Raw genomic sequence first — 25,043 nt, 5'->3', positions numbered from 1 at the left:
AGACTTGGCCCTGAGGCTACTACATCTAGTACTCCTTTATATAAGCTTTCCAAAAATTAAGCCATCCAAAAGTGGAATGGGACGCCTCAGGAGACAGTGAGTCTTCCCATCACTGGATGTCTTCAAAAAGAGGAGGGAGGGACATTTGTCAGAGGAGATTCCTGTTCAGGTATGGGTAGGACTAGATACATACAAGATATCAAATGCACCTCACTGTGGTGAGTGTCCTGTAAAACATGATCTAATGTAACCATACTGAATAGGGAAGAACAGTTTCAGTTGAGCAGAATTCATGAAGTATTTCCTGTCAGAGTGAGTTCTATTTCTTCTGGAAGAATCACTTCTGTCTACAGGTTATGTTACTCTTTACCTTTAATATAATACTGGAATACACTGAGGAAAATAGGGAATATTTCTGAACAAAAGGTGTGGTGGCATGTACCTCACCACCTCTCTCTCTCTGCCTATTGTAATAATTCTATGTGGGCTCCCACCCCTCTAATTTTAACTCTCTGCCCCCTCCAATTCACCTTTCAGACAGCTGCTAGTGTCATCATTCTAAAGCATAGGTCTGACTATGTCTTCTCATAAATCTTCAGCAGCCCCCAATTTCCTTTAGGACAAAATACTAACTCCTCACTCTGATAATTAAGGCTCTCCATAATCTCTCACTAGCATACCTTTCCAACCTTATTTCACATTATTCCTTTTCAAGCAGGCTCCTAGCTGTTTGCAGGCTTGTCCTACACTACTTTACCAATTTCACATATTTGCTCAAATTATCTCCCTTGTCCGAATCACAATCATTTCCTCTTCCAAGCCTTCTCTTCCATTGAAGTCCTGCTCCAGAGTCCAACATTCATCTATAGCAATTGCTTAATACATGCTGTTAAACAGAACTGAAGTGAATGCCAAAAGCCTGTGCTTTTCAAGGTGAGAACATTGTAAGAAGCTTCTTTCCCATTCCCCAACTTTGACATTGGCACACACATTAATACAAGGTATGTGGCTTATCTCTGAGTCTCATAAAAAGGGGAGTGGCTGCTGTAAGTAGACTGGGAGTTACCTAGGCAGGATGATGCAGTGAAGGTAACACTGGAACAGGGTTCAAGGGCCAAGTTCAAACTCTAGATCTTCCAGGTGTGAGATCCCTGTCCTCAAAGAGCACTTGTCACACAGAATCTTAGTGCTGTGAAGAATTTCAAAGACCACCTAGCCATACCTCAACATGAATCCCCTCTATAGCACCTCCAGCCTTTGCTAGAATAGCTTCGTTCTAGCAAAGTGAGGAGGGAACTCACTATATCCTTAAGCGATCCATTCCATGTTAGAAGAGCTCTAATTGTTAGGAAGTTTTCCTTACATCAAACCTAAATTTGCTCTTTGAAAATTCTACCTATTGTTTCTGGTTCTACTGTCTGGGATAAAAAAGGACAAGTGTAACCCCATACCCATAGGGACAGACTTTCAAATAGAAATATTGTGTCCCTGAAACTACTCTCTCTTCCAGGCTAAACATGTTCAGTTCTCTCAAGCAAGTTTCATATGCCATGGACTGACTCAAGGCCCTCTACTACCCTGTCTGGCTTCCTTTGAGATGCTCCCCCAACTTATTAAAGTTTCCCCTAAAACAAGGAACATGAAATTCAGCACAATACTGTGGCCTGAATCAAACAGAAGAGAGTGGGACTAATACGTCCCTAAGTCCTGGACACTGCACCTTTCTTAATCCACCCCAAGAATACCTTGGCTTTCTCATGTCATATCACACTGCTGATCCACAGAGTTCTAGGCTTTAGTTGCTTCATGAATGAAATGAAGGTGGCAGGGTTAGACTGGATGATTTCTAGGACTCCTTTCAGCTCTAGAATTAAATGTTTTCATGATTCTAAGGAACTCTTAAAGATCAATAGGATCACAATTGACCAAAGGGAAAACCTACCTTAAATAACAATCAACACTAGATAAAGAAGGAACACCCCAAATACCTTCCCTTACATCATAAGGTTAGCAGCTAAGTATGATTAAAGGATTAACTACAGTTAGAAATTAAATAGGGGGTGGGAAGGAGAGAGGGTATGTAGGGAAGAACCCCAAATCTCCTGGCTTCAGAGAAAACAAAAAGCAAACTCTTTTCCTTACTACACATCATCCTCCTATAATTATAGAGTAGGATCGATCCAAATCTCTCTGAATGAAGTAGATCAAAAGCTTTTCAGGATTGTACAATTTGGCACCTATCACCCAACACAAACCTGCAATTTTTCATCCACGTCATCATCACTTTCATCTAGGTCTTCATGGAGCAATCGCCATTCATATTCCACATGAACATGAGAATTAAACCTTCCAGATAATGCCTGAGTGAGCTAGGAAAAAATAAGGATGGGGGTTAATTGCAATGCTTCTGTGTGCAGAACTATGAAATGGGCATTTTTAAGGCTATCAGAAATAAACTTAGCTTTTATATTCACCCAAAGGACCCTCTCCCGGTCCCCAGCCCACACATTTTCCCTGAAACAAAGATTAAAAAAAAAGTCTCCCTCCTTTCAAAAACAAAAACCTATCCCTCTCTACAGAGAAGACTGTGTCAAATTTCAGTTCTAGCTTTTAAGAGTAATGCCTATCTCTGATAACTAAATGGTCAAAATATACAAAAGGGCAATTCTCAAAAAAGGCAAGCTATCCACAATGATATTTTTAAAATGTTACAAATTACTACTAATGATAGAAACACAAATTAAAACAAGCCTGAGGTACCACCTCATGCTCATCAGATTGGCAAAGAAATAAAAAAGGATAATGGCCACTGTTGGCAGGGAGGACAGGCACACTAATGTGAGGGTAGGTGGTGCAGTGGCTAAAAGGCCGGGCCTGGAGTTAGGAAGACCTGAGTTCAAATATGGCCACAGAACAATTAGCCTGAGCAATTCACTTTTCCTGTTTGCCTCATTTTCCTCATTTGTAAAATGGGGATAATAATAGCACCTACCTCCCAGGGTGGTTGTGAGAATCAGATGAGATAATTGTAAAATGCTTCTCTTAGTGCCTGGCACACAGTAAGTGCTATATTAATATTAAGCAATTATTATTTACTATTGGTGGAGCTGTTAATTCAACTATTCTGGAAAGCATTCAGGTTCATGGAGGATCTCTCATTCTAAAGATGAGGAAACTGAGATCCAGAAGTAAAATTATACGTCCAAGGTCATTCAGCTAGTGATTATCAGAGGTTGGATTTGAACCCAGGTCCTCTATCTAATACTCCCAAAGTCAATACCCTTTGACTCAGAGACATCATTAAGCATATTCCCCAAGGGGACCAAAGAAAGAGAAAAAAGATCCATATGTACAAAAGTATCTATAGTAGTATTTTTTTTATTACAGCCCTGAACTAGAAAAACAAAGAAGGTGCCCATGAAGAAAAAAATTATGATATACAAATATAATGGATCATTCTAAGAAATGACAATGCGACAGATTCAGATAAACTTGGGAAGACCTGCATGAACTGATGCAGAGTTCAATGAATGGATCCAGCAGAACAATTTAAACAGTAATCACAATACTATAAAGGAAAACAATTTTGAAAAACTTAAGAACTCTGATCAATGCAATGACCCACCAGGACTTTAGAAAACAGTGATGAATCATGCTTCCTATCTCTTGGCACAAAAGTGATGGACTAAAGGTGAAGAATGAGGCATACATTTTCTAACATGACCAATGTGTGAATCTGATTTGCTTGACTATGCTTGTTACAATGGAGGGATTTTGCTTTTGGTAAAGCAGAGTTATCAACGACCTCTCCTTGTATATGGAGTAACATAGGAACATAAGTGACAGTAATGTCCCTAAAAGAAGCAAAGTGCAGCAATAAAAAAAGCATTTCAAGATATACAGAATAGAAAAGGTCAGGAGAGGATACAGACAAGCAGGTCAGTGTTGGAATTACCACAATAAATTTAATATATTCTTTAAAAATCAAGCGGTTCATGGTATCACATAAAATCTTTTTCTGTTCTTATTTGTATTTGGAAATGTTCATGTCCGTTGATATTAAGCACATTACAATACAAATAAAAATTCTTAAAAAAAAAATCAGTGCTGATCAGTCTGTGTGGATTAAGGTTCAGCAACCTGGCATACACAAATAGTGAGAACAGCATGCTCACTGGACTTATTCCAGAAAACTGTGATTGGGGATCAGACATTAATGAAAGGCCCCAGATTTTCATGCTATTTGGGCTTCACAATTACAAAGGAACTAAGCATAGGCATGGAGGCTTCATTAGCTTGTAGGTTGGTTGTTTATTCTTTTTCTTTAAGACTTCACCTTCCTATAATATTTATCTACAGAAAGCACATATATTGAAAAGGACTAATAACTAATGAAAAGCAGAGAACAGAAGGATAACCCACAACATATACTCAGGTGTTGGCAACCAGGATAGTTCTACTTACCAGTAGGTTGCTACTGCCCCTCCCTACCACCAACCCCTCTTTCAAAGCACCACATCAGGATTCCTACTTCTCCTCCTTCCTTCCAAGAGCTTTTTGTTTATAACCACCCACTCCAGATGCAAAGAAGTAATCCATTCTCCATTTCTCCTCCCCAGGTACTACACCTCTACTCAAAGAGCAATCCTCATGCTCATGTTTACAGTATTTAGAGACAGAAGAGGCCCTAAAGATTTACAAGTCTTCAATATAATCTTGATGACTTCTTATCGAAAAGTTGTAGAGAGAATTCTCATATGGGTATGGGTTAAACCTGATGGCCTCCAATTCTGAGACAACAATGATACTTTGTTTCTGCTGTGAGATTCAGGTGGAAAGACTCCTGTTGTATGAAACCCTAGCTCCATTCCCACGTTTAAGATATTTCAGATAAACAGTGGATTCAAGACTTAAGCTGAAGATTTCTGAAGCCCAGGTCTAAATCTTGAATGTTACACTTTTGCCTTTGTTAGTATGACTCTGCTATACCCTTTGGAGATGGCCCAAAGGAGATCTTGGAGAAAATTTCTCCACAAGAAGCCACATCAGATAAGTTTCCCCTTCTGGAAAAGTGGATACCTCATGAGTCTAGACACCTCAATAGGACGCCAGCAATCACCATTCTGCCAAGAAACTCACCAGTTCTTCACAGTGTTCGTGTTTTAAGCGTTTAGCAATGTCAAGTGGCGTTTCTCCTGATTCATTGGCTGAAGGTGGAGAGAGAAAGAGGGAGAAAAGTTTGTCACAAAGATTGATGAAAAGGCGACCTACTGGTTTTATAAGAGAACCAATAAAGGAAAACACAAAACTAGTTATTTAAAATAAATTAGAGCAAAGCGTCATTAATTTGGATTGTTAATATAGTATTTGTAGAAATTTAGGTAGAATCTTAGGGGAGGTTTACTTTTGCATCATCTCAGAAAACAGGGTTAATGAATAACATTTTGAAAAGATTATGTCAATTAATTAGCAGAACAAACTATTTTCAAGCATCAGCATAATGATGACAGGCAGCATAGTGTATTGGATGGAGAGCCAGCTTTGGTATTGGGAAGACCTAGGGTTTATGTTCTGCCTCTGATATATGCTGGCTCTAAGACCAAGTGTGGGCAAGGCCCTTCAACTCTCAATGCTTTAGGCAATTACATAAGATATAAATTGCAGAGAAATTGCCAATCAGCACTGGCTAAGGGAGTTTCTTGTACCAAATAAATTACAGGCCTAGACCAAAACAAAATGAAACATAATGTCATTAATTATTTACTTTTTAAAAAATCTTCTACCTATCTGCTATAGCATTTGATTTAGAGAACTTCTTTGGGGCAGCATTTTTAGCACCATTTCAAGTGCTGGGTGTATCACAGAATCATGGAGTTAGAATGGAGCTTCCAAGTGTCATCTAGTTTAACCTGTAGTGTGAATAGAAACAGCCAGGATGTGAAACTAGCTTTTCTCCCACCAAATCCTGTCATCTGTTAGGAAGTAGCAGAACAGGAACAGAGCCCAGGGACTGACCCCAAATCCAATGCTCTTTCCATTATGCTTGGCTGTCTTACTACATAAGGAGACCTAAAAAAGAATTGCTTATATTCTCTTTCAGTGGGTTCTTGGTGGCCCTTCTATCCACAACACAATGAAACTGCATTAATAGTCTATGATGGGAATTTTCTATTCATTCCAACAGGGCTATAAATAGAGAAGAGTGAAATAAAACCTTCAAATAGAATGACACTCATTTCTCCACTTTCTCTACCCTGTGGTAATCAGTTCCTCACACCAGGTTCCCCAAAAGTCATTGAAAAGTAGTTGTGCTACAGAATATCCTATCAATGAAGTTCCAGTGGCCAGGGATCCTATTTAAAACAAATAGCTTCTTTATCTGAGTAGGAGCTGGTCATTAAGAGGATCTGAATGTGAATACTGATAGAAACTTATGGTTTATGAATATATGTGTCAATTTTTCTTGCCAAATACTACCCAAGTTTGCAAAGCTTCTGCATCTTATCCCCTATCCCCCCACCTCAATAAGATTACAAGTATAACCAGGGCACAGTGGAGAGAACACTGGTTCTGGACTCAGAGGACTGGGTTCAGGTTCTGTCTCTGATGCTTATTCTTTGTGACCTTGGGCAATTCCCTTAAGCTTCCCTCCCCCAAACCAGAATCAGCTCTATACCCCCATTTCCCTTTTACCTATTTCAATGGAGGCCTTCCCCCTGAGCAGCAGTTTTAGGCACTCGGCATTGTCCGTCAGGCAACAGTAGTGGAGGGCTGTGCTGCCTTTCCCTGTCTGTTTGTCCAAGTTCCCACTAGCAGAGGGAAGGAGAAGATAGAGGGAGAGAGATGGAATGCTGGTTATCACGAGTCACAGGAAGGCACAGTGACCATATTTTCCAAGCCAAAAATCGGAATGCATAACATCAAAATGGACTTCAGTTTTGGTTTTCTGTCCCCCAAATTGGAACAATGGCATGGGAACAAATATTAGCCCAAAGGGTTTCATGACTAGAAACAATGGATACCAAGTCCATCATACTTGAACACCTAAAGCCACCTGCAACATATACTTATCAATTATGAACATTGTTATAGTTAAATACAGGATCACAGGCTGTAGAGTTGGGAATTTAAAAATCATTTCACCTAACCCAGAGTAAAAAGTGAGGCCCAGACAGGCTAGCTTGGATGCATTTTCATGAGTAATCATGAAATGAAACGGTTTCTTTACCGTCTTACAAAGATACAATGCAGTAGAAAGGGAAGACTCAGGGAGGATGTGATAGCTGTCTTCAACTATCTGATCAGCTGTCATGTGGAAGAAGGACTGGATTTGTTCTGTTGGGCCCAAGAAAGCAAAGCCAGGAGGAATGGACTGCCTCACAAAGAGGCAAATAAACTTAGGCTTGAGATTAGGGGAAAACTTCCTGACTAAAGACTTATCCAAGAGTGGAATGGGGGTGCTTCAAGAGGCAGTGCTTCCTCCTCCTTGGAAGTCTGATCTTCAAGCAGTCTGGATGACTCTGAACTGAGTATGGTATCATGATGACTCCTTTTGGGTATAGATTGGTCTAAATATGTACTGAGGTCCCTTTCAATTCTCAAATTCTATGATTCTGTGTTGGATCAAAGGAGGTAACAAATGGCAGAGCTAGGATTTACATTATACTTCAAGGTTTGCAAAGCTCCTTACAGGAAAAGGAAAAAGAACGGGATTTGGAGTTGGAGGACCTGGGTTCAAATCCTTGCCTATCTACTTATTACCAGCCCATATGTTTTTGCATAAGTTACTTTACCTTTCTCGAACTCGGTTTCTTCATTTGTAAAATGAGGGGGCTGAACCAGATGATTGTATACATGACCTGCTTTTTGATTCTTCTTTTTTTTTTGGTTAGGCAATGGGGTTCAGTGACTTGCCCAGGGTCACACAGCTAGTAAGTGTGATGTGTCTGAGGCCGGATTTGTACTCAGGTCCTCCTGAATCCAGGGCCAGTGCTCTATCCACTGCGCCACCTAGCTTCCCCCCTGCTTTGTGATTCTTAATCTGCTGTGACTTCACTACGATGCTTACTGACTTGAATCATACATTTCCCAGATATGGTCAAAATATTATAATTTCTAGTACTTTTTTATGGGTTTTACAATTAAGGGGGATGTATTTAAAATCAGGGCTGCCCTGGGAGGGGAAAAAAAACTAGGACATATGGTCATCAGACAGAGATTTTCTTGTCTAAAAGGATAACTGATTTCAGGAGGTCTGAATGAGAAAACCAGGAACAAATCCATAGAAAGGATATCCCTGGCAGGAGAAAGAACAACCTACCCTCACTCCCTTGCTTTCTTCTCTAGGGTTTTCAGGCCTTCAAAGCAATTTCACATTCTATCTTATGTGATCCTTTTGAGATGGTCATGACAGGTTACATTATCCCAATTTTAGAAATAAGGAAAGTAAGACACAGAGAAGTTTGTGCATATGTGTATGGGCGGGAGGTTGTGCAGCTGTGTAAAAAAAAATATTTAGCTACTCTAGAGGAGAAGGATATATGTGGCATAACAGAAAAGATTTCCACTGCAAACAGAGGAAAACTAATCTAGTAGCCATCGCTAGACACTGTCAAGTCCAACCCCATTATTTTTACAGAAGATGAAACTCAAGACAAGAGAGGGAAAATGTTCTAGTCATAGAGCATAAAGACACGAAGGAACCTTGGAAATCATGTCAACAGAGAAGGTGGGACCCAAGGCTGGGTCTTCTGACTCCAAGTCCAAGTGTTCCTATGCCTAACTTCCCTGTTCAGCACTGAGGGAAAGCTTTGGATAACTGGCTCCGAGACAACTACTCCTCCCCTACCCCCAAACTCTGACCAACTTCCCCTTCAATTCCTTCTCAGCTGGGATGACTTGAAGGCAATGATTGCTCAAGTTCATTCCAGGGCTATAGTGCAGGGAGAGGGCTAGGATGTAGGGGCAAGTAAGGGCAATACCTCCGGAAATCCCTGTGACTCACTCATTCTCATCAAATAAGAGTAAGAAGGAGGGAGGACTTTTAAAAAGTTATTTGACAAAAACATCCATTATCACAGAAGATCTGTGAGGGGGAGAAAAGGATCACTAATTTCTCCTCAAATGCTTTTTGGACTTATCCGATTCTGCCCACATTGCTGAATAACCACAGACCTTGCAACTTCAAAAATAACATCAAATCTGGTGTAAAGTAAATAATTCTGGATTTGAAATTAGACACAAGTTAGAGCTTGCCTCTCCTCCTTATCGCCTGTATAATCTTGAGAAAGTCATCCCTGTCTCTGGGCCTATCTTTTTCATTTGTAAAATGATGAGTATGGAGTAAGATGAGGTCTCAGGTCTTCAGTGACTCAAAACCCAAGGACACTACAGCTATTGTTCTAAGAATGTTCCAAGAGGAGAATGTATTCTTCTAAGAATGAGCCAAGGACAGAAAGCATTTACATTATGCTTCAAGGTCTGCAAAGCACTTTACCAATGTTATTTCATTGGATCCTCAAAACAAGCCTATGAGGTAGGTGCTGTTATCACCCCCATTTTACAGATGAGTAAACAGGCTGAGAGGTCAAGTAAGTGGTCCAGGTCACACAGTTTCCAATGTCTGAGGTAGAATTTGAATTCAGGTCTTCCTGACTCCAAATTCAACATTCAATCATCATATCACCTAGCTGGATTTGTAGGGATATTTAAAAAGAAAACTTCTCTAAAAGAGGAAAATTCAAGGCACATCTGGTTTGACTCAAGCTTTAGAAATGGTTAAACAAAATGTTAAGACACTCATCACATCTCCCATTCTGACATGGGAAAGTGAAACCCAGCTTCTAATTTGACGTAGGGTAGAGCGAGAATAATGGAAGATAATGGGAGAGGTAAGCTGAAGCTCATTTGGGAAGCAAATACATTTTGCTTGAAAAATAAAACCAAAAAGATCAGAAGATGGCTACACACATTATTCTGTGCCACAAGGAATGGCAGACATAAAGAACACAAAGAAATATAGGGAGACTGCTATGAAGTGATCCAGAATGAAGAAGCAGAATCAGAACCATCTATGAAGAAGTCACTACAGCTATGAATAAAAAAAAATCAGAATAACAACAAAGGCAAAAAAGGCAATTCAATAAGGACACACAGACCAAGGAAGGATATTTATCATGGTTTTGTTCAAATTAAAACACACGCTTTAAAACAAATTACGAATAATTTGGAATTTAGGTTTTTATATAAAACAACAACAGCAAACCCCCCCCCCCCGAAAAACATCCTCTCCCCAACTTTGTAACTTTTCCTTTTGTCTCAGAACCATAAAAAGGAGGACAAAGGAGGATGGTTACTTTCCCCAATGAGAATTTATCACTAGGTATCATTAAACTAAGAAAACCATTCACTCAACAAATAGGTACTGGGCAGCAGACAACTGTGCTACCTTTGTGATTCATAAAATGACTGGAGTTGCAAATTAACCAGGAAATACAAAGTTCTTCTGGGGACATGAGGTTATTTTGTTAAAGACAAACTGTTTGCCAGAGGACAGCTCACTGGCATTTCCACAGGGAAAAGGGGAGAATAGCTCTCACTGATAAAGGATTTTTCAGTTTATAAAGCCCCATTTCCTTATGGCAAAGTCTGTGAAGCAGACAGAACAGGTATGACAGCCCTCACTTTACAGATGAGAAGACTGAGGTTCAGAGAAATAATTCTGAATCATAAAGTGTACAACATTAGAGGCAGAAGGGCCCTTGGAAATCATGTCCAATGCCCTCGTTTTACAAAGGAAGAAACAGAGGTTCTGAGAGTGACTTCTTTAAGGTCACATGTTTACAAGGGGATACAAGGACTCAAATTGTCTTCTGACCTTTCCTTTATGCCATGGTGCCTCTTACGTACAAATTAGACAACTGTTCTTGGAAAAACTAGCTTTAATAAAAAATAAAATGGTACCAGAAAAAAATTGAGACTACTGGCTAAAATGGAACTACTATAGGTTTATATTTGGAATTCAATTATTCCTACTTCCTCTTTCTCCGTTAGCGTCAGCTATATAACAGTTGGCTAGATTAATAAAGATACCCATTTAATCTTCTTGTCTCAGAAACTGGGGGAGGAGAACCAAACTTCAAAACTATTGATTGATACTGCCTTTATTTTTATTCTCTTAAGACTCACTGTTAAGTATTCTACATTTAGCAGTACATTTTTTCTGTCTCAAAGGCTTAGATTTTTAGATCCTAGAAAAACTAATGTCTCTAATGGTGACACAACTAAAATAATGCAGGCCTATCAACCCCCTTTCTGGAACACTGATTCAATCCAATCCAATATGCATTTATTAAGCATGATGACACACTTTGCCTCAGGGATAAGAAAATAATAAATTCTAATGTTTGTACAAGTACATGACAGTTTTCAAAGTGTTTTCATAAACTCATCTGAAATGATCTTCACAACCCAGTCAGGTGGGAAGGGTTAGGGAGGACAATAGGGTTTTTCCCTATTTGACAGAAGGGAAGCCAAGACTCTTAAAGGTTAAGTGACTTGACTCAAGGTCACAAAGCAAGTTACTTCCAGAGCTCAGAATCTCAGCTTTCTGATTTCTAACCCAATGTACAAAATCATAAGAAGTCCTCGTGTGATTGAAGACACTAAGTCCCAGAGAGTCTAAGTGATTTGCCCCAGGTCACAGAGTTAGGATTCAAACTCAGGTCCTCTGACTCCTGATCAAGCTCCTTCCAGTACCCCATGAGGCTGAACCCAAAGGAAAATATTTTTGGTCTTCTGTGCCACCCATATCCCCTATTTTAAAGTTACTTACCTGTTTTGAACTAAGAAGTCTACTATATGAAGGGAAGTTCTATCCACTGATCTGACTGCAAGGTGGAGAGCGGTTTCATCTTGCTCCTATAAAATAGAATAAAGACATATGAAGGCTCTAACCACTGCATATATACTTCTAAAGCCACAATACATACCCCATTAAAAGAGTCAGATCTTCCCAAACAAGTAACAAATACTGACATATTTAGAGTGCTTTAAGGTTTATAAAGAGGTTTCTCCACAAAAGCCTTGTCATTAATCCCTTTAAAGTACTTTCCTGACATGTTCAGATTTCCCTATCAATTTGACTTGGCCCTTGGTAACATCACAAACTCGCCTTGTAGAAATATGAGACTCAAAGTTGCCTCTGTAAAATTAAGGTGTAGGACAGCAAGGTGGCACAGTGGATAGAGTGCTGGACCTAGAGTCAAGAAGACTCCTTTTCATTAGTTCAAATTTGGCCTCAGACACTTCCTAGCTGTGTGACCCCAGACAAGTCACTGAACACTGTTTGCCTCAGTTTTCTCATCTGTAAAATGAGCTGAAGAAGGAAATGGCAGACCATTTTAATGTCTTTGACAAGAAAATGCCAAATGGGGTCACAAAGAGTCACAGACAACTGAAGAACGACTGGATAATCTTTAAAGTCCCTTCTATCTTTAAATTCTATAATACTATGAACAATTTAATGTTAGGGTTCTCTTAATGCACACCCCCCTGTCCCTGGACCTTCTTATGTATGAAACCTTAAAAACAAGACAAGAAATTAGCTATAAGGCCTGACTCTCCATAGAGCTTGGAAGACTCCTTCTCATTTTCCCCAACCCACCACCGTTTCTTGTCTTATTCCTTGTATCAAATTCCTTTATCGGGGATAATGGAATCCTGCCTGGAAAGGATCTAAAGAATCACCTAGTCCCATCCCCACATTTTTTAAAAGAGGAACTGAAACTCAGAGAGGAGGAGTGACTTGTCCAAGGTCAAATAGCCAGTAAATGACTCAGTAAGAATGTTAACCCAAGTCCCCTGACTCTAGAGACCAGCATCAGTGGAAGCGGTTAGAGTCCTCCTGCTTCTCGTTGATGCGTTCACTTGTAAGCTTGATCCACAGAGGGCAGAACATGGCCTTTGTAGCTTGCTGCACTATCCATTGGCAGCTGTGCTTGGTAACAGCTCCATGGAACAAGATGCCCATGTCCTCCCCTCACTGTCTTCCAGCTTCCTTTTATGTGTTATCTTTCCCTCATGAGACTGTGAGCTCCTTGAGGGCAGACTATCTTTTTCTTTTTTGTATTCTCAGCACTTAGCACAGTGCCTGGTATACAGTAGGTGTTTAATGAATGTTTATTGAACTGAAAATACAGTAAAGGCTAATATAAAATAGTAAGCCTAGAACAGGTTCCCCACCTTTGGCCTAGAAGGTACAAGGTTAGTCCATGGCCCTGTATACAAGAGCTTTTTAGAAAGTTTGTTGTATTTTACATCCCTTGAAGCTACTATTACAAAAAAATTCAAACATCACATTCCCAGACTTCAGGCCCCAGCTATAATCCCATCTTTTACAAGAAGCCTTTCCTGAGCCTTCCTTAAAAGGCTAGCACCTTCCCTCTACTGATTATTACCAATTGATCCTGTATGAATCTTGTCCTTACGTGTTTTCTTGTTGTCTCCTCCATTAGATTGTGAGCTTCTTGAAGGCAGGAACTATCTTTTGCCTTTCTTTGTATCCCCAGCTCTTAGCAGAGCTTCTGGCACATAACAGGCCTTTAATAAATTCTTAGCAATTGACTAAGCAACTCATTTTGCTTTAGATAAGGTACTTTCCTAACTATTTCCCACATGAGCAGAGAAAGGGTAACCAGTCATTGAAGAAACATATTTTCGCATCAAGATACCCTCACTGATGTTTTTCATTCCTAACTCTGACCCACGAGTAATGTCAAAAGGTATTGTTGATGTTATCAACCAAGAGAGCACTCTGGGTAGCTATATGGCATGCTAAAATCTGTCAAAGAAAGAAAGGGATTTCTTTAGACTCCTAAGATCTGGAGATGGAAGAGACCTTAGAGATTGAACTTCTAGCTTATCCCTCTTAATTTTACAGATTAAAAAAAAACAAACTGAGACCCAGAGAGGGGGAGGAACCTGATGAAAGTCACAGAGATGAGATCTGAATCAGACATCTGATTCTGAATCCCAGGCTTTTCTACTATCACCACACTGCTTCATCTTGAGCTTCCAAGAATTCACTTTTTACCTCTGAAAGATGAAGAAATGGATTTGCATTATAAATTCCAATGGTATCATTTATCCTAAACCGGGCTGGAAAGAGACGGAAGGAGAATGGTAGATGTATTAAACAGTAATTTCTAGGGAAAGAACTCCAGTTTAAAAGTAAAGACTTCTAAATTATTGAAATGCTATTCAGAGGAAAGGCCTTACTGGGCCTACTCTTGTCCTGACTGGAAGTAAGTCTCATCTTCATAAGCAGTCTAAGCAGTACTGGCAACACCTAGAAGGGGAAGAGATAGGTAACCTGGCTATCTGAGAGGCTTTCCTAAGTACTCCATCCAACAATCCTTAGAGGTTGTGTGGTTGTGGTTTGTTCTTCGTTCTCAATGAGGACTATGACATCACGGAGATGATGCCATGACTAATAACTGAATTGGATTCAAGTGAGGAAGGGCTGTACAAAGTCACCGGCCTCACTTTCTCCTCCAGAGCCATCTGGGTCCAGTGGCCAGATATAAATCAGGATGACTGGAGATGGCCCAGCACAATTCTTAGGGGCCTCATTTGGAGAATATGACATCTTTACAGAACTTTAGTAGGTAGTCTTCCTAATGCTAATAAAAAAATCAAAACTAGACAAGCCATTGCCTTAACTTCCTTCTAAAATAAGAGAACAACAGGGGAACACACAAATTTTATAGTGAACAGCACCTGGAAATACATGTTTTATTCAATTTTGTTAAAGTTCTGAAGAAAACATAAGAAATCTTTATTAGGAATTTGCCACTGCTGGGAACCACTTATGAATTGAGCTCTAATAGCCAAGTTCCTTTCTTTTTCAACTCTTAAGTATTTTCATTACCACAAGATGTACTTTCAAAGCCCAGTGCCATGAAGTACCAATTATCTGTACTGTAGAAAGTGGCTAACACCACACACACACACACACACACACACACACACACACACACACACACACACACACACACGCTCGCGCGCCTCAAGTCAAGGCAGTCCCTAAATGGACATTTTGGTATAGGAGGGCTGAGAGCATGGCTAAGGTTTGACAGATCCTAAATTACCAACAGTGTCAGGACCAATGCTCTCATGGGATACTCTAGCAGGATAAAGGTCCACAAAGGATTTGTTGTAATAGGGTGAGGGGGTGAGATAGGAGAAAACCTGACACTTCTTTCCCATTATGATTCAAACCTGGGAATTAGGTTGGGCCTGCTAAAATTCCTTTGCCATTTCAATGGGACATTATGAATCTGGGCTTCCTGCCCTAATCTTCTTTGCAGTTTGCTGTGTTTCCCTGTAGTGCTAGAGATGGCTGCTTTTCTTCTAAGTGGAGTTGGCAATATACACGGAAAGTTTCCTGGATGCAAAAAGTTAGTGTATACCTGCCAAAAAGCTAAGTGGTACTCTAAAATTCACAGGCTACTTACCTGAAATTGTTTCTTCAAAGGTGGCTTAAGGGTGAAGTGCCCTGAGGTGTCTACTTATTTGTCAGTCAATCAAGAAGCATTTATTAAGTGTTTACTACATGCCAGGCATTGTGTTAAGCACTGGGGATAGAAAGAAGGCAAAAACATTGTCCCTGTCTTCAGGGAAATCACAGCTTGATGGGGGAGACACCATGCAAATAACTACACACACATAAGACACATAAAGTACACGTAGAAGATCATGTCAGTGAGAAGGTACTGGTGGATAAAAGAGAAGAGAGAAACCAAGAAGCAAAAAGAAATTTAAAAAATCCTAACTTGGACTATATTTAACAACCTTTTAAAATGAAAGAAATGATTAATAGCCAATGATTTGGGGAGATTCAGAGTTTCCCCCCTTTTCTATAGGCCTGATTTCAAAATTCAGTCTCTTGAAGGACATTGAGTTAACTTTCTTATCAAGCCTGTTTGGACCCTGCCCAGGTGGGGAAGCCATTGTGCTCTACTCAGGTTTGGGTACTCAAAATTCTTTGAATAGATTGCCCAAGGTGGGGGTGACTTAGAAATAAATGACAATCAATTAGGTCCAGTCCCTCTTGCAATATTCATTCTCTCATTAATTGTTAAACAATCAGAGTTGACTGCTACCCACAGGAACACCCCTCTTCTAAGGACAAATAAGCTGCCAGGATGGTCTTTGGCATTCAAGAGTGCCACTGACTTTTTATTAAAAATGCTGGTAGTATTAATAAACGATTAATTACCCAGAAATTATGTCTCTTGAACTTTTAAAATGCCACAAAAAGAATAAAAATTAATAGACACAAAATATATATTGTTTTTCATTTAAGAAAACATTCCAACTCCCTTCTGCAAAAATCCATATGAAACACTACTTCCTATCACAAAATTTCCATTTCCTTTTTCACACTTCTGATACTCTTTCACCCTGCCATGTCTCTCATTCTCTCTTTTATAAGCAGCAGATGGCTAATAAGTCCTTGTCATTCTTACATGTCCATTGGCGAGAGGGATTTTTTCTGTCAGATCCACACCATCAGCATATACTTGGAGCAATCCAAAGATGTCCCTGGTTTTCACAGCCTCACAAAGGTTATGTAGTTTAGCTGTATTGTCCGTATATTTTTTCCTTGCGTATTTCCTCTCAATGTACTTGGCAGTGATGTAGTCTTTTCTTGCATTCCTGAAATCAAACACAATTGGATTATAAATTTTTAATGACCCCACTCAGATAAATCCTCATACTCATTTAGAGTCAAGTATCAAGAGATTTAAACAAAATTCCCTTCTCAAGGGATGTTAGGCCAGAGGAATTCTGAGAAATGAAGCAAAATATGCAGTTCTTTTATATTTCTTGAATTAATAATAGTCATTATAGCCATGGTGAAGGGCCTGAAATGTGACCATTTTCAATATAGAAAAGAGGCTTAGGTCATAAGATCAGGCACAGAAGACTCATTTGCAGTTTAGCTTTGGAAAAATAGCTGGTGTCCTTTATGCTCTGGTTTCTAGGCCTATAAATGAAGACATATCTATTAGTCCTGTTCACAAGAAAGCTGGACTTGGAATCAGGAAAAATGAGTCCTACTTCTGTCATTTAAAAGTATGAACATGGGCAAATTACATAACTCTTCTGAGTCTAAGCTACCTCATCTATAAAACGGAGATCAAATTTTCAGTAGCCATCTCAGAGTTCTTGAGATTAAAAGGTACTTTGCCAACCTGAAGTAAATGTGATGTAAAGTCACTTATGTATAATGTCCTTTATTATTTACTCCTCCCCTTTATGTAGCTGTTGGACTGATAATGTATATTCTCTCTCTCCTCTTCCCTCCCTCTCTTCCCCAAACTTGGAAGTATGATAATTTTATCTATGTTGGCAATCCCAGAGCTAACACAGAGTGCAAAGGCAGTAACAATTTCTTAGAAAAATCTTAGGACAGTTACTGTGACTGAAGATCTCATCAACCACTGCCATTCCCATAATAAGACTCCCCAAACTTAGCTAGGTTTTTCCTTATTGGTCAGAAAGGCAATCTATTATCTGGCCAATTCTCAAAGCCTGTGCAACTTAGTAGGACGTGCTAAAGGTCGTGGTCACCTGGCACACACATGGTTTGGGAACACATGGTTGACTCTGTACCATGATAACTCACTGGAGGGGGAACTTACTAGAGAAAAACACTTGCGAAATATTTTGTTAACAAAAGAAACAGAAAGGGTTCTTGAATAAACACTAGTGAAATAGTTTCTTTTCCCAAAATTTATATTTCTATCTTTTGTTTATATGTCACTTTCATTTTCAAATATCTCTCTCTTGCTCTCCCCTTCTCACTGAGGCATTCACTATAAAATTATTTTTCAAACGGGAAAAAAATGCAGTTCAGCAAAATTACCCAATACATTAAGTAAATATGACAGATCTAAAAGACCCCTTCAAGAGATTTATCAGCAAGTCACAAGCTTGAACTTTCACTTCAGTCAGTTGAGTAGTAATGACTGAGCAGGCACCTCACAAAGAGGGGGGGAAGGAGAGGAGGAAGATGGATACAAGGAAAAGCAAAACCTCTATCCTGGCCTTCAAGGAGCTCGTATCCTAAAGAGGGAGACATCAACAGCAGCATCACAATAGGAGCTTTTGTGTGAATGGATATGTAAATAAAAAAGATACAGTCTAAATGGGAAGCAGTTTCCAAGGGGAGAGTAGAGGAGGTGACTGGGAAAAGCCTACAGGAGGAGGGATTAAGTGAAGTCTTAAAGAAAGTCAGAGGAACTTAAGAGGAACAGAGGTGAAGAGGGAGACCATTCCAGATGTGGGGCCAGCCAGTGAAAAGTCAATCATGAAATGGAGAGTTATTGGGGAGGAGTAGCAATTAGGATAGTACAGCTGGACAGTAGAGAAAGGTATACAACTGGAAAGGATTCAAGTTTTGAAGGCACTGAAACGCCCATCTTCAGTTATCTCATAGTTCCTGGAGATGGGCAATGACTGGAAGACTTATAAAATAGTGGATATGGCATTAGAGTATCTGGGTTCGAATCTCAACTCTACCCATGAGCAGTACCTGTGTTTGGTTAAGTCAGTTACCTGCTCTAGGCCTCAGTATTCCTATCTTTAAAATGAAGAGACTATATTAGGTGATGTCTAAGATCCATTCAAGTTCTAAATCCTGTGAAATCCTGTCTTGGAAGACAAATGAAATCTGGTCTGCTTTCTCTTTAAAGTTTAAACACTACCCATCTTCAAAATTTCTCTCCCTCCAGTATCCATCTATGTTAAGATTTTCCCTACTGCACAGTTAATCACCCAGTTCTTATATGAAATATGGGTAGATAAAAGGGTCAGTCCTTCTATAAAAGAGTAAATCCCACTTTTCCCAATACAGCAAGTGGACCATTATTCACTCATCTTCTATTAACAGAGTATATGCTATTCCAATTAGGAGTTGTTGGTTTTTTGTTTTTTGTTTTTTTTTTGGAGGGGGGAAGGTATTTGACCAAAACAAATCGTCTCTGCTTTCAAGAGAGAGTGCTAAGCCTCTCTTCTCTGTTCATTCTCATTCACTTGTCATAAGTGGCTCAGATACTTGGTGACAGAGGACTTGGGTTCTTATAATGAACTTTACCCTCAGAACTCTCAGGGCCCTTTATTTGCAATTCCCTTATGCACATATCACATTGAATTCTATATTCATTATCTGTACATGTCACATCCCTCAACTAGATTCTAAACTCCAAAAGGGTAGGAACCACTGTCTCATCTAGCCTTTGAATCTCCTTCAGAGACTAGAACAGAGACTTGCACACAGCAGGTCCTTTACAAATGTTTGCTGAATGAATGGATAAGCAATCCCAACTTTTCCAGGTTAGTGTTGGCCCCAAAGTCATAGATTAAAATTCAGTCCTTGAATGTGCAACCACTTGAAGGAATCTTTTAAGCTGCTCAAAGGGAGTCTGAATCATCTGGAGTCTCTGCATTGTCTTCTTCCAGGGCCCTTACATTAAAGCCAGTCCAGAGCCACAGCAGCATTGCTGAAAGTAAACTGGACTTCCTGGAGTCAAAAGACATGCCAAATGGCCCTGGATTTTTTTTAAGCATTTGCCAGGCCACAAAATTGCTTGCACTTGCTTCAGTGTTTGCCAGAAGAAAATTATCTACAAGAATGGCTTGCCCAGCTGGAAAAGAAAATTATTTTAATAGCATGGCTAAAATGAGTTTGCAACCTTAATTCCCAAGTGCTGGACAAAACCTTTGGGAAGTTTTCAGTCTTCCCAGTCCTGAAAGCACAATGTGTTCCAACAAACGGCTCTTCTCTACCAGGTTCTCTCTTAAATGTACCACATTTCATAATTCAGTACTACCCTTCCTTTTTATCTCTCTCACCTCCTAATCAAGGTATCTCTAGGTTGTAATCCTGTCTTCTGCTCTTCACTAAAGGAAGGTTTTCAACTTAACTCATTCTCATGGGTTTTAACTATTTATTAATACCTATGCCCAAAACAGGGCTTCTTAACATGGGGTCTGTAAAGCTAGTTTTAAAAAAAATATGTTGATAACGCAATTTCAATATAGTTGGCTTCCTTTGAAATCTTATGTATTTTGTGCATTTAAAAACATCATTCTGAGAAGGGGTCCATAAGGTTCACCAGACTGTCAAAAGGATCCATGACACAAGAAAATTAAGAACCCCTGCTCTAAATGGATGAGTCCTAAATCCAACTCTCATCTAAGCAACAGATCCACTTTTTGGGGGTTTATTTTATTTTTAATGTATGGAATAAAACAAGTATTTCCATAACAAGGTATAATTAAAAAGGTGATTGCACATGAAACTGCAAATCTATTATATACAACTTGCTATTCCTTTTAAATATATAATAAAGTTATGTAAATTTTGGGTTTTTTTCCCTTTTTTCCCCTCCCCCCTGCCCTAGATATGGCTACCACTGGACACAAATATGTATGTGTGTGTGTGTGTGTGTGTGTGTGTGTGTGTATGTATATATATATATATACATATATATATATATACATATATATATGTAAAATCATTCTATACATATTTCTATTTATCAGTTCTTTCTTTGGATGCAGATAGCATCTTCCTTCATGTGTCCTTTGTAGTACATTTGGAAATTTGTAATATGACTTATTCACTCAAAGTTGTTCTTAAAACAATATTGCTGTTATTATCTACAATGTTCTCTTGGTTCTGCTCATTTTGCTCTAATTTCCTACAAGGTAATTTTAAGTTCAACTAATCTCAACTGGTCTCAAAAATCTCTACGATATCTTTTAATACTCTTTTCTACGCCTGCTTCCTCATCTAGTTATCCTAACCTAGCAACTCTGTTTTACAAGAGACACTCTTCCTAAGATCTTTTCTTTTCATTCTCATGACCACCATCTTATTTTAGGTTCTTATTGCTTCATACCTGGATTATTTCAAGAGCATCCTAGCTGGTGCCACCTCCTCCCCAACCCCTAATTAATCTTACACGTTGCTGCCAAATTAATCTTCCTGTCACGGTAATTTTATCATGTCACTTCCTTGCTCAATAGCTTTTTATTGGACAGTATAAAGTTCAAATGTTATAATTTCACACTGAATGAAGGCCCTCAGAACCTGACTTCCAAAATGTATGAAGCATGCACGTAATATTCTTTTATTTTTCAAGGGACATCACCTTCTGACCTCTTGAGGGTACAGACCAGGTTAATACATATTTTTAAAAATCCTCTACGATTCCTGCCTGGCAAAGAACATATGGCACGAACTCAGTAAATGTTGTGTTTAACGGTATAGTGGATAGAGTGCTGAGCCTGAAGTCAGTAAGACTCATTTTCCTAAGTTCAAATCTGGCCTCAGATACTTACTAGCTGTGTGACCCTAGGCATGCCACTTAACACTGTTTGCCTCAGTTCCTCATATGTGAAATGAGCTGGAGAAGGAAATAGCAAACCACTCCAGTATCTCTGTCAAGAAAACTCCAAATGAGATGAAGAATTGGATACAATTGAAACAACTGAACAGTTAACATTTATTGACTGACTGATCTATATACTACATGAAGCAGACCCGATGATACTCAGAATTCTAAGTGCTGGGAACTCACATGAGATAACTGGATTTGAATAAGGTTGTTCACCAGGTTGCTGTTATTGTATAATAATGGCCAGAGGACCATTCACCTTCCTCATGACCAAATACTGAAAATCACCAAGATTTCCCTGTATTCATTAACCTGGGCATTGGTACCTTGAACTCCCTGAAAGTAGATCCTAAAAGAGGAGTTCCATGAAGGCCTCACTCTACCCTTTGGTTTCTTAGAGAAAATTCATTGAATTATTCCCGGCACTTCCCTTTAAAGGTTAGGCTTGCCAGGAAAAGACTGAATGTATTATCAATCAATTAGAAACGATGATACAGAATACACCACTAACATCTTCCTCCAAACCCTCATCAGTGCATGGAGGTGATCATGGTATTTGGAAGGCTATGCCTGTGTAGCAAAGCTTTGGTTAACAGCGAGTCAGCAAGCATTTATTACGTGCCAGACACTGTACTAAGCACTGGGGATTACAAGGAAAGTGAAAAACAGAGTTCTTGCCTGCAAGGACTTCACATTCTAATGAAGGAGACTGCACACAGACTACTATGCACATATAAGATACACAGAGTGCAAATGGAAGACAATCTCACTGGGGGCCAGAGAGGACAACAAAAAACGACCCCCTGCAGAAGGTGGCATCTGAACTAAGTCTTGAAAGAAAGCAGGAAAACTAAGAGGTAGAGGTGAAAGGGCAGAGGATTCCAGGCATGGGATCTAGCCAGTGAAAAGCCACAGGGTCCAGAAAGAGTGGCATGTGGGAGGAAGAGAAGGCCCCTGTTACCAGATTATATGGTGCACAGATCGGAATGAAGTTAAGAAGAATGGAAAGGTGGGAAAGGGCCAGGTTGGGAAGGGCTGTAAGTCCCCAAAAGAGAACCTTATAATAGATCTTCGAGTTAATAAGAAGCCACTGGAGTTTGAAGGGAGCAGGGAGGTGAGAAAAGGTGAGACCAGAGCCTCAGGAAAATCATTTTGGCAGCTAAGTGGTGAGTGAATAGGAAGAGGAGAGACTTAAGTCAGAGAGACTGACTGGTGGATTACTGCGATAGTTCAGGCGTGAGGGGACCAAGAGCCTGCACCAAGGTGCATGGAGCGAAGTGAAGAGACAGAAGGGCATAAACACAGGAGATGCTGTTAAAGCAGAATTGACAAGACTTGGCCCCAGATTGAAGAGGCGGAAGTGGAGAAAAAGAGAGTATGGATGTTGTGAGACCTCAAAAATGCTGATGTCCAAGGACCTGTCTAAATAAGGGTGGAAAGGTTTGGTCACCAATGGTTTAGCCAACAGATGATGAATTAATTCCAAAAACCAAAGCATACAGAAGTGGTGAGCTATATTGGTAGAGGGAATTCACATACCAACAAAACCACGAATCCTTGGGAAGTTCAGTTACTATCCAGAGTAGATTTTAAAACCAAGACTTCAATTCAACAACTATGTATTGAGCATCCAATATGTGCAAGGCAGCCGACAGGCATTTGCTAATCAATAAACATTTTGTTGTTTTTGTTTTCAGTCATATCCGACTCTCCATAACCCTATCTGGGGTTTTCCAGGCAAAGGTACTGAAGTGGTTTGCCATATTTTCTCCAGCTCATTTTGTAGATGAGGAAACCAAAGCAAATAGGGTTAAGGGACTTGCCCAGGGTCACACAGCTAGTAAGTTTCTGAGGCCAGATTTGAACTCAGGTCTTCCTGAGTCCATGCCCATCACTCTATCCACCAAGCCACTTACCTAAGCGCCTGCTATGTGCCAGGCACTATGCCGAGTGCTGGAGGCACCGTGCTAGTCTAACTTCAGTTAAACTCTGGATAAAAAGAGGAGGATCAGATAAAAGAAAGGTCACCTCCTAATCACACAGTAGCAATGACTCTGAAGTTTTAGACAGTTATGACTTTTCCTCTAATTATTTACCACACACAGATTTAGCACCCCCACACTCCATCTGGGGATTCAAAAGCCACTACAAGGCATCTCAGCCCACCCTTCAGCACACTCATTCTGAGATGAAGCTGCAAACAGTATGTTTATTTCCTAGGTGGCAGTGATGAACGAGCTTATTCAAGCAGTGACAGAGGTGGGTGGTGCATTTTCAGTACACAACAACTTTAGAGGTGTTTTCATCTTTAAAATGAAAGAGCCAAGTGACACTCACAACAATCCTGGGCAGGATGCCCCAGTCTTACTTTTGAAAAGCATTTATTAAGTGACTACTGTATGTGCCAGGCCCCACGGTAGGTGTTAGAAAGTACAGACAAAAGTCAAATAATGCCTTCGGTCTAGCCAGGGGCAACACCAAGCATGTACACAAGGGGTCCCAAAAATCTTAGCAGAATTTTAAACTTTAATAGGTCAAAACCACACAGGACTTTTGGGATACCCTACATAGGAAAATATGCCTCCATAGGTACATACAAAACAGAAAGAAGATAAATGAGAGGGAAAAGTAGCTAGAAAAATGAGGAAAGGCTTCATGAAAAACTTCACCAGGAAGTGAATTCACCACCAGGGATGGCAAAAATACATCCTTCATTAAGACTAAATTCTAGATACCAGAAGAAGAATTTATTCACCTCCTGCAATTGAGGAGGGGGAGGGGTTAAAGTGGGACAATTGGTTCCCAACTCCCAACATATAAGGCACTGTTCTGTAGCACAGTGGAAAGAGTACTAGGCCTACAGACAGGAGAACCTGAGTTCAAATCCAGCCTCAGACACTTACGAGCTGTGTGACCCTAGGCTAGTCACTTAACCTCTGTTTGCCTCAGATTCCTCAAGTATAAAATGGGGATAATAATAGCACCTGCCTCAGAATGTAGTTGTGGGGATCGAATGAGGTAACAGTTGTAAAAAGTCCTTAGCAGGTGTTACATAGATGTTCATTCCCTTCCTTCCTCCCTTCTCCTTCCCTCCGTGGGGATGACTCACCAGGCCCAACACTGCAAACCTGACGACCAGCTTTTCCAGAGCTTGTGCAGAAACAACAGATGGTGTACCGGATACCCAGAGGTATTCCTGCTGCCTGAGTTCATGCTACTTTCTGTCTGAGCAAGAACATAAACCCATCTCTTCAGTTTCTACAACTAGAGGTAACACTGACTCCCGTTATGTCTGCGTGTGGCTCTTATTTTTTTTTTAAACAATACAACAAGACATTTATTAAATACCTCCTAAGAATCATTCAACATTGAGGAAAGAAATAGTTCCTGCCCTCAGAGAATTTACAGTCTAGAAAGAAAGACATCACCAACTCGGATGACTATATATGGCTAGTATGTAATACACACACACACACACACACACACACACACACACGCTCACACTTTTTTTTAAAAGGAGATAATCAGGGTTAAATGACTTGCCCAGGGTCACAGCCAGTAAGTATCTAAGGC

The 25,043-nt window shown here is 39.8% G+C and overlaps 1 protein-coding gene across 5 annotated transcripts in view; it reads right to left on the bottom strand.

Moving 5' to 3' along the window:
* Positions 1-25,043, bottom strand: part of ASAP2 (ArfGAP with SH3 domain, ankyrin repeat and PH domain 2) — a 254,664-nt gene that overhangs the window by 30,316 nt on the left and 199,305 nt on the right. For all 5 annotated transcript variants that reach the window (XM_020992602.2, XM_078149760.1, XM_020992604.2 and 2 more), the window contains exons 18-22: positions 16,530-16,719; positions 11,834-11,919; positions 6,694-6,809; positions 5,140-5,207; positions 2,256-2,369 (exon numbers count right to left, since the gene is read on the bottom strand). In XM_020992602.2, coding sequence (XP_020848261.1) covers positions 2,256-2,369; positions 5,140-5,207; positions 6,694-6,809; positions 11,834-11,919; positions 16,530-16,719 — 574 coding nt within the window. The remainder of the gene's footprint in view (positions 1-2,255; positions 2,370-5,139; positions 5,208-6,693; positions 6,810-11,833; positions 11,920-16,529; positions 16,720-25,043) is intronic.

Source organism: Phascolarctos cinereus, unplaced genomic scaffold (assembly GCF_003287225.1).
Source record: "Phascolarctos cinereus isolate Bilbo 61053 unplaced genomic scaffold, phaCin_HiC Scaffold_2;HRSCAF=192, whole genome shotgun sequence".
Taxonomy (NCBI): Eukaryota; Metazoa; Chordata; class Mammalia; order Diprotodontia; family Phascolarctidae; genus Phascolarctos; species Phascolarctos cinereus.
This window is presented reverse-complemented; position numbering and strand designations above follow the sequence as displayed.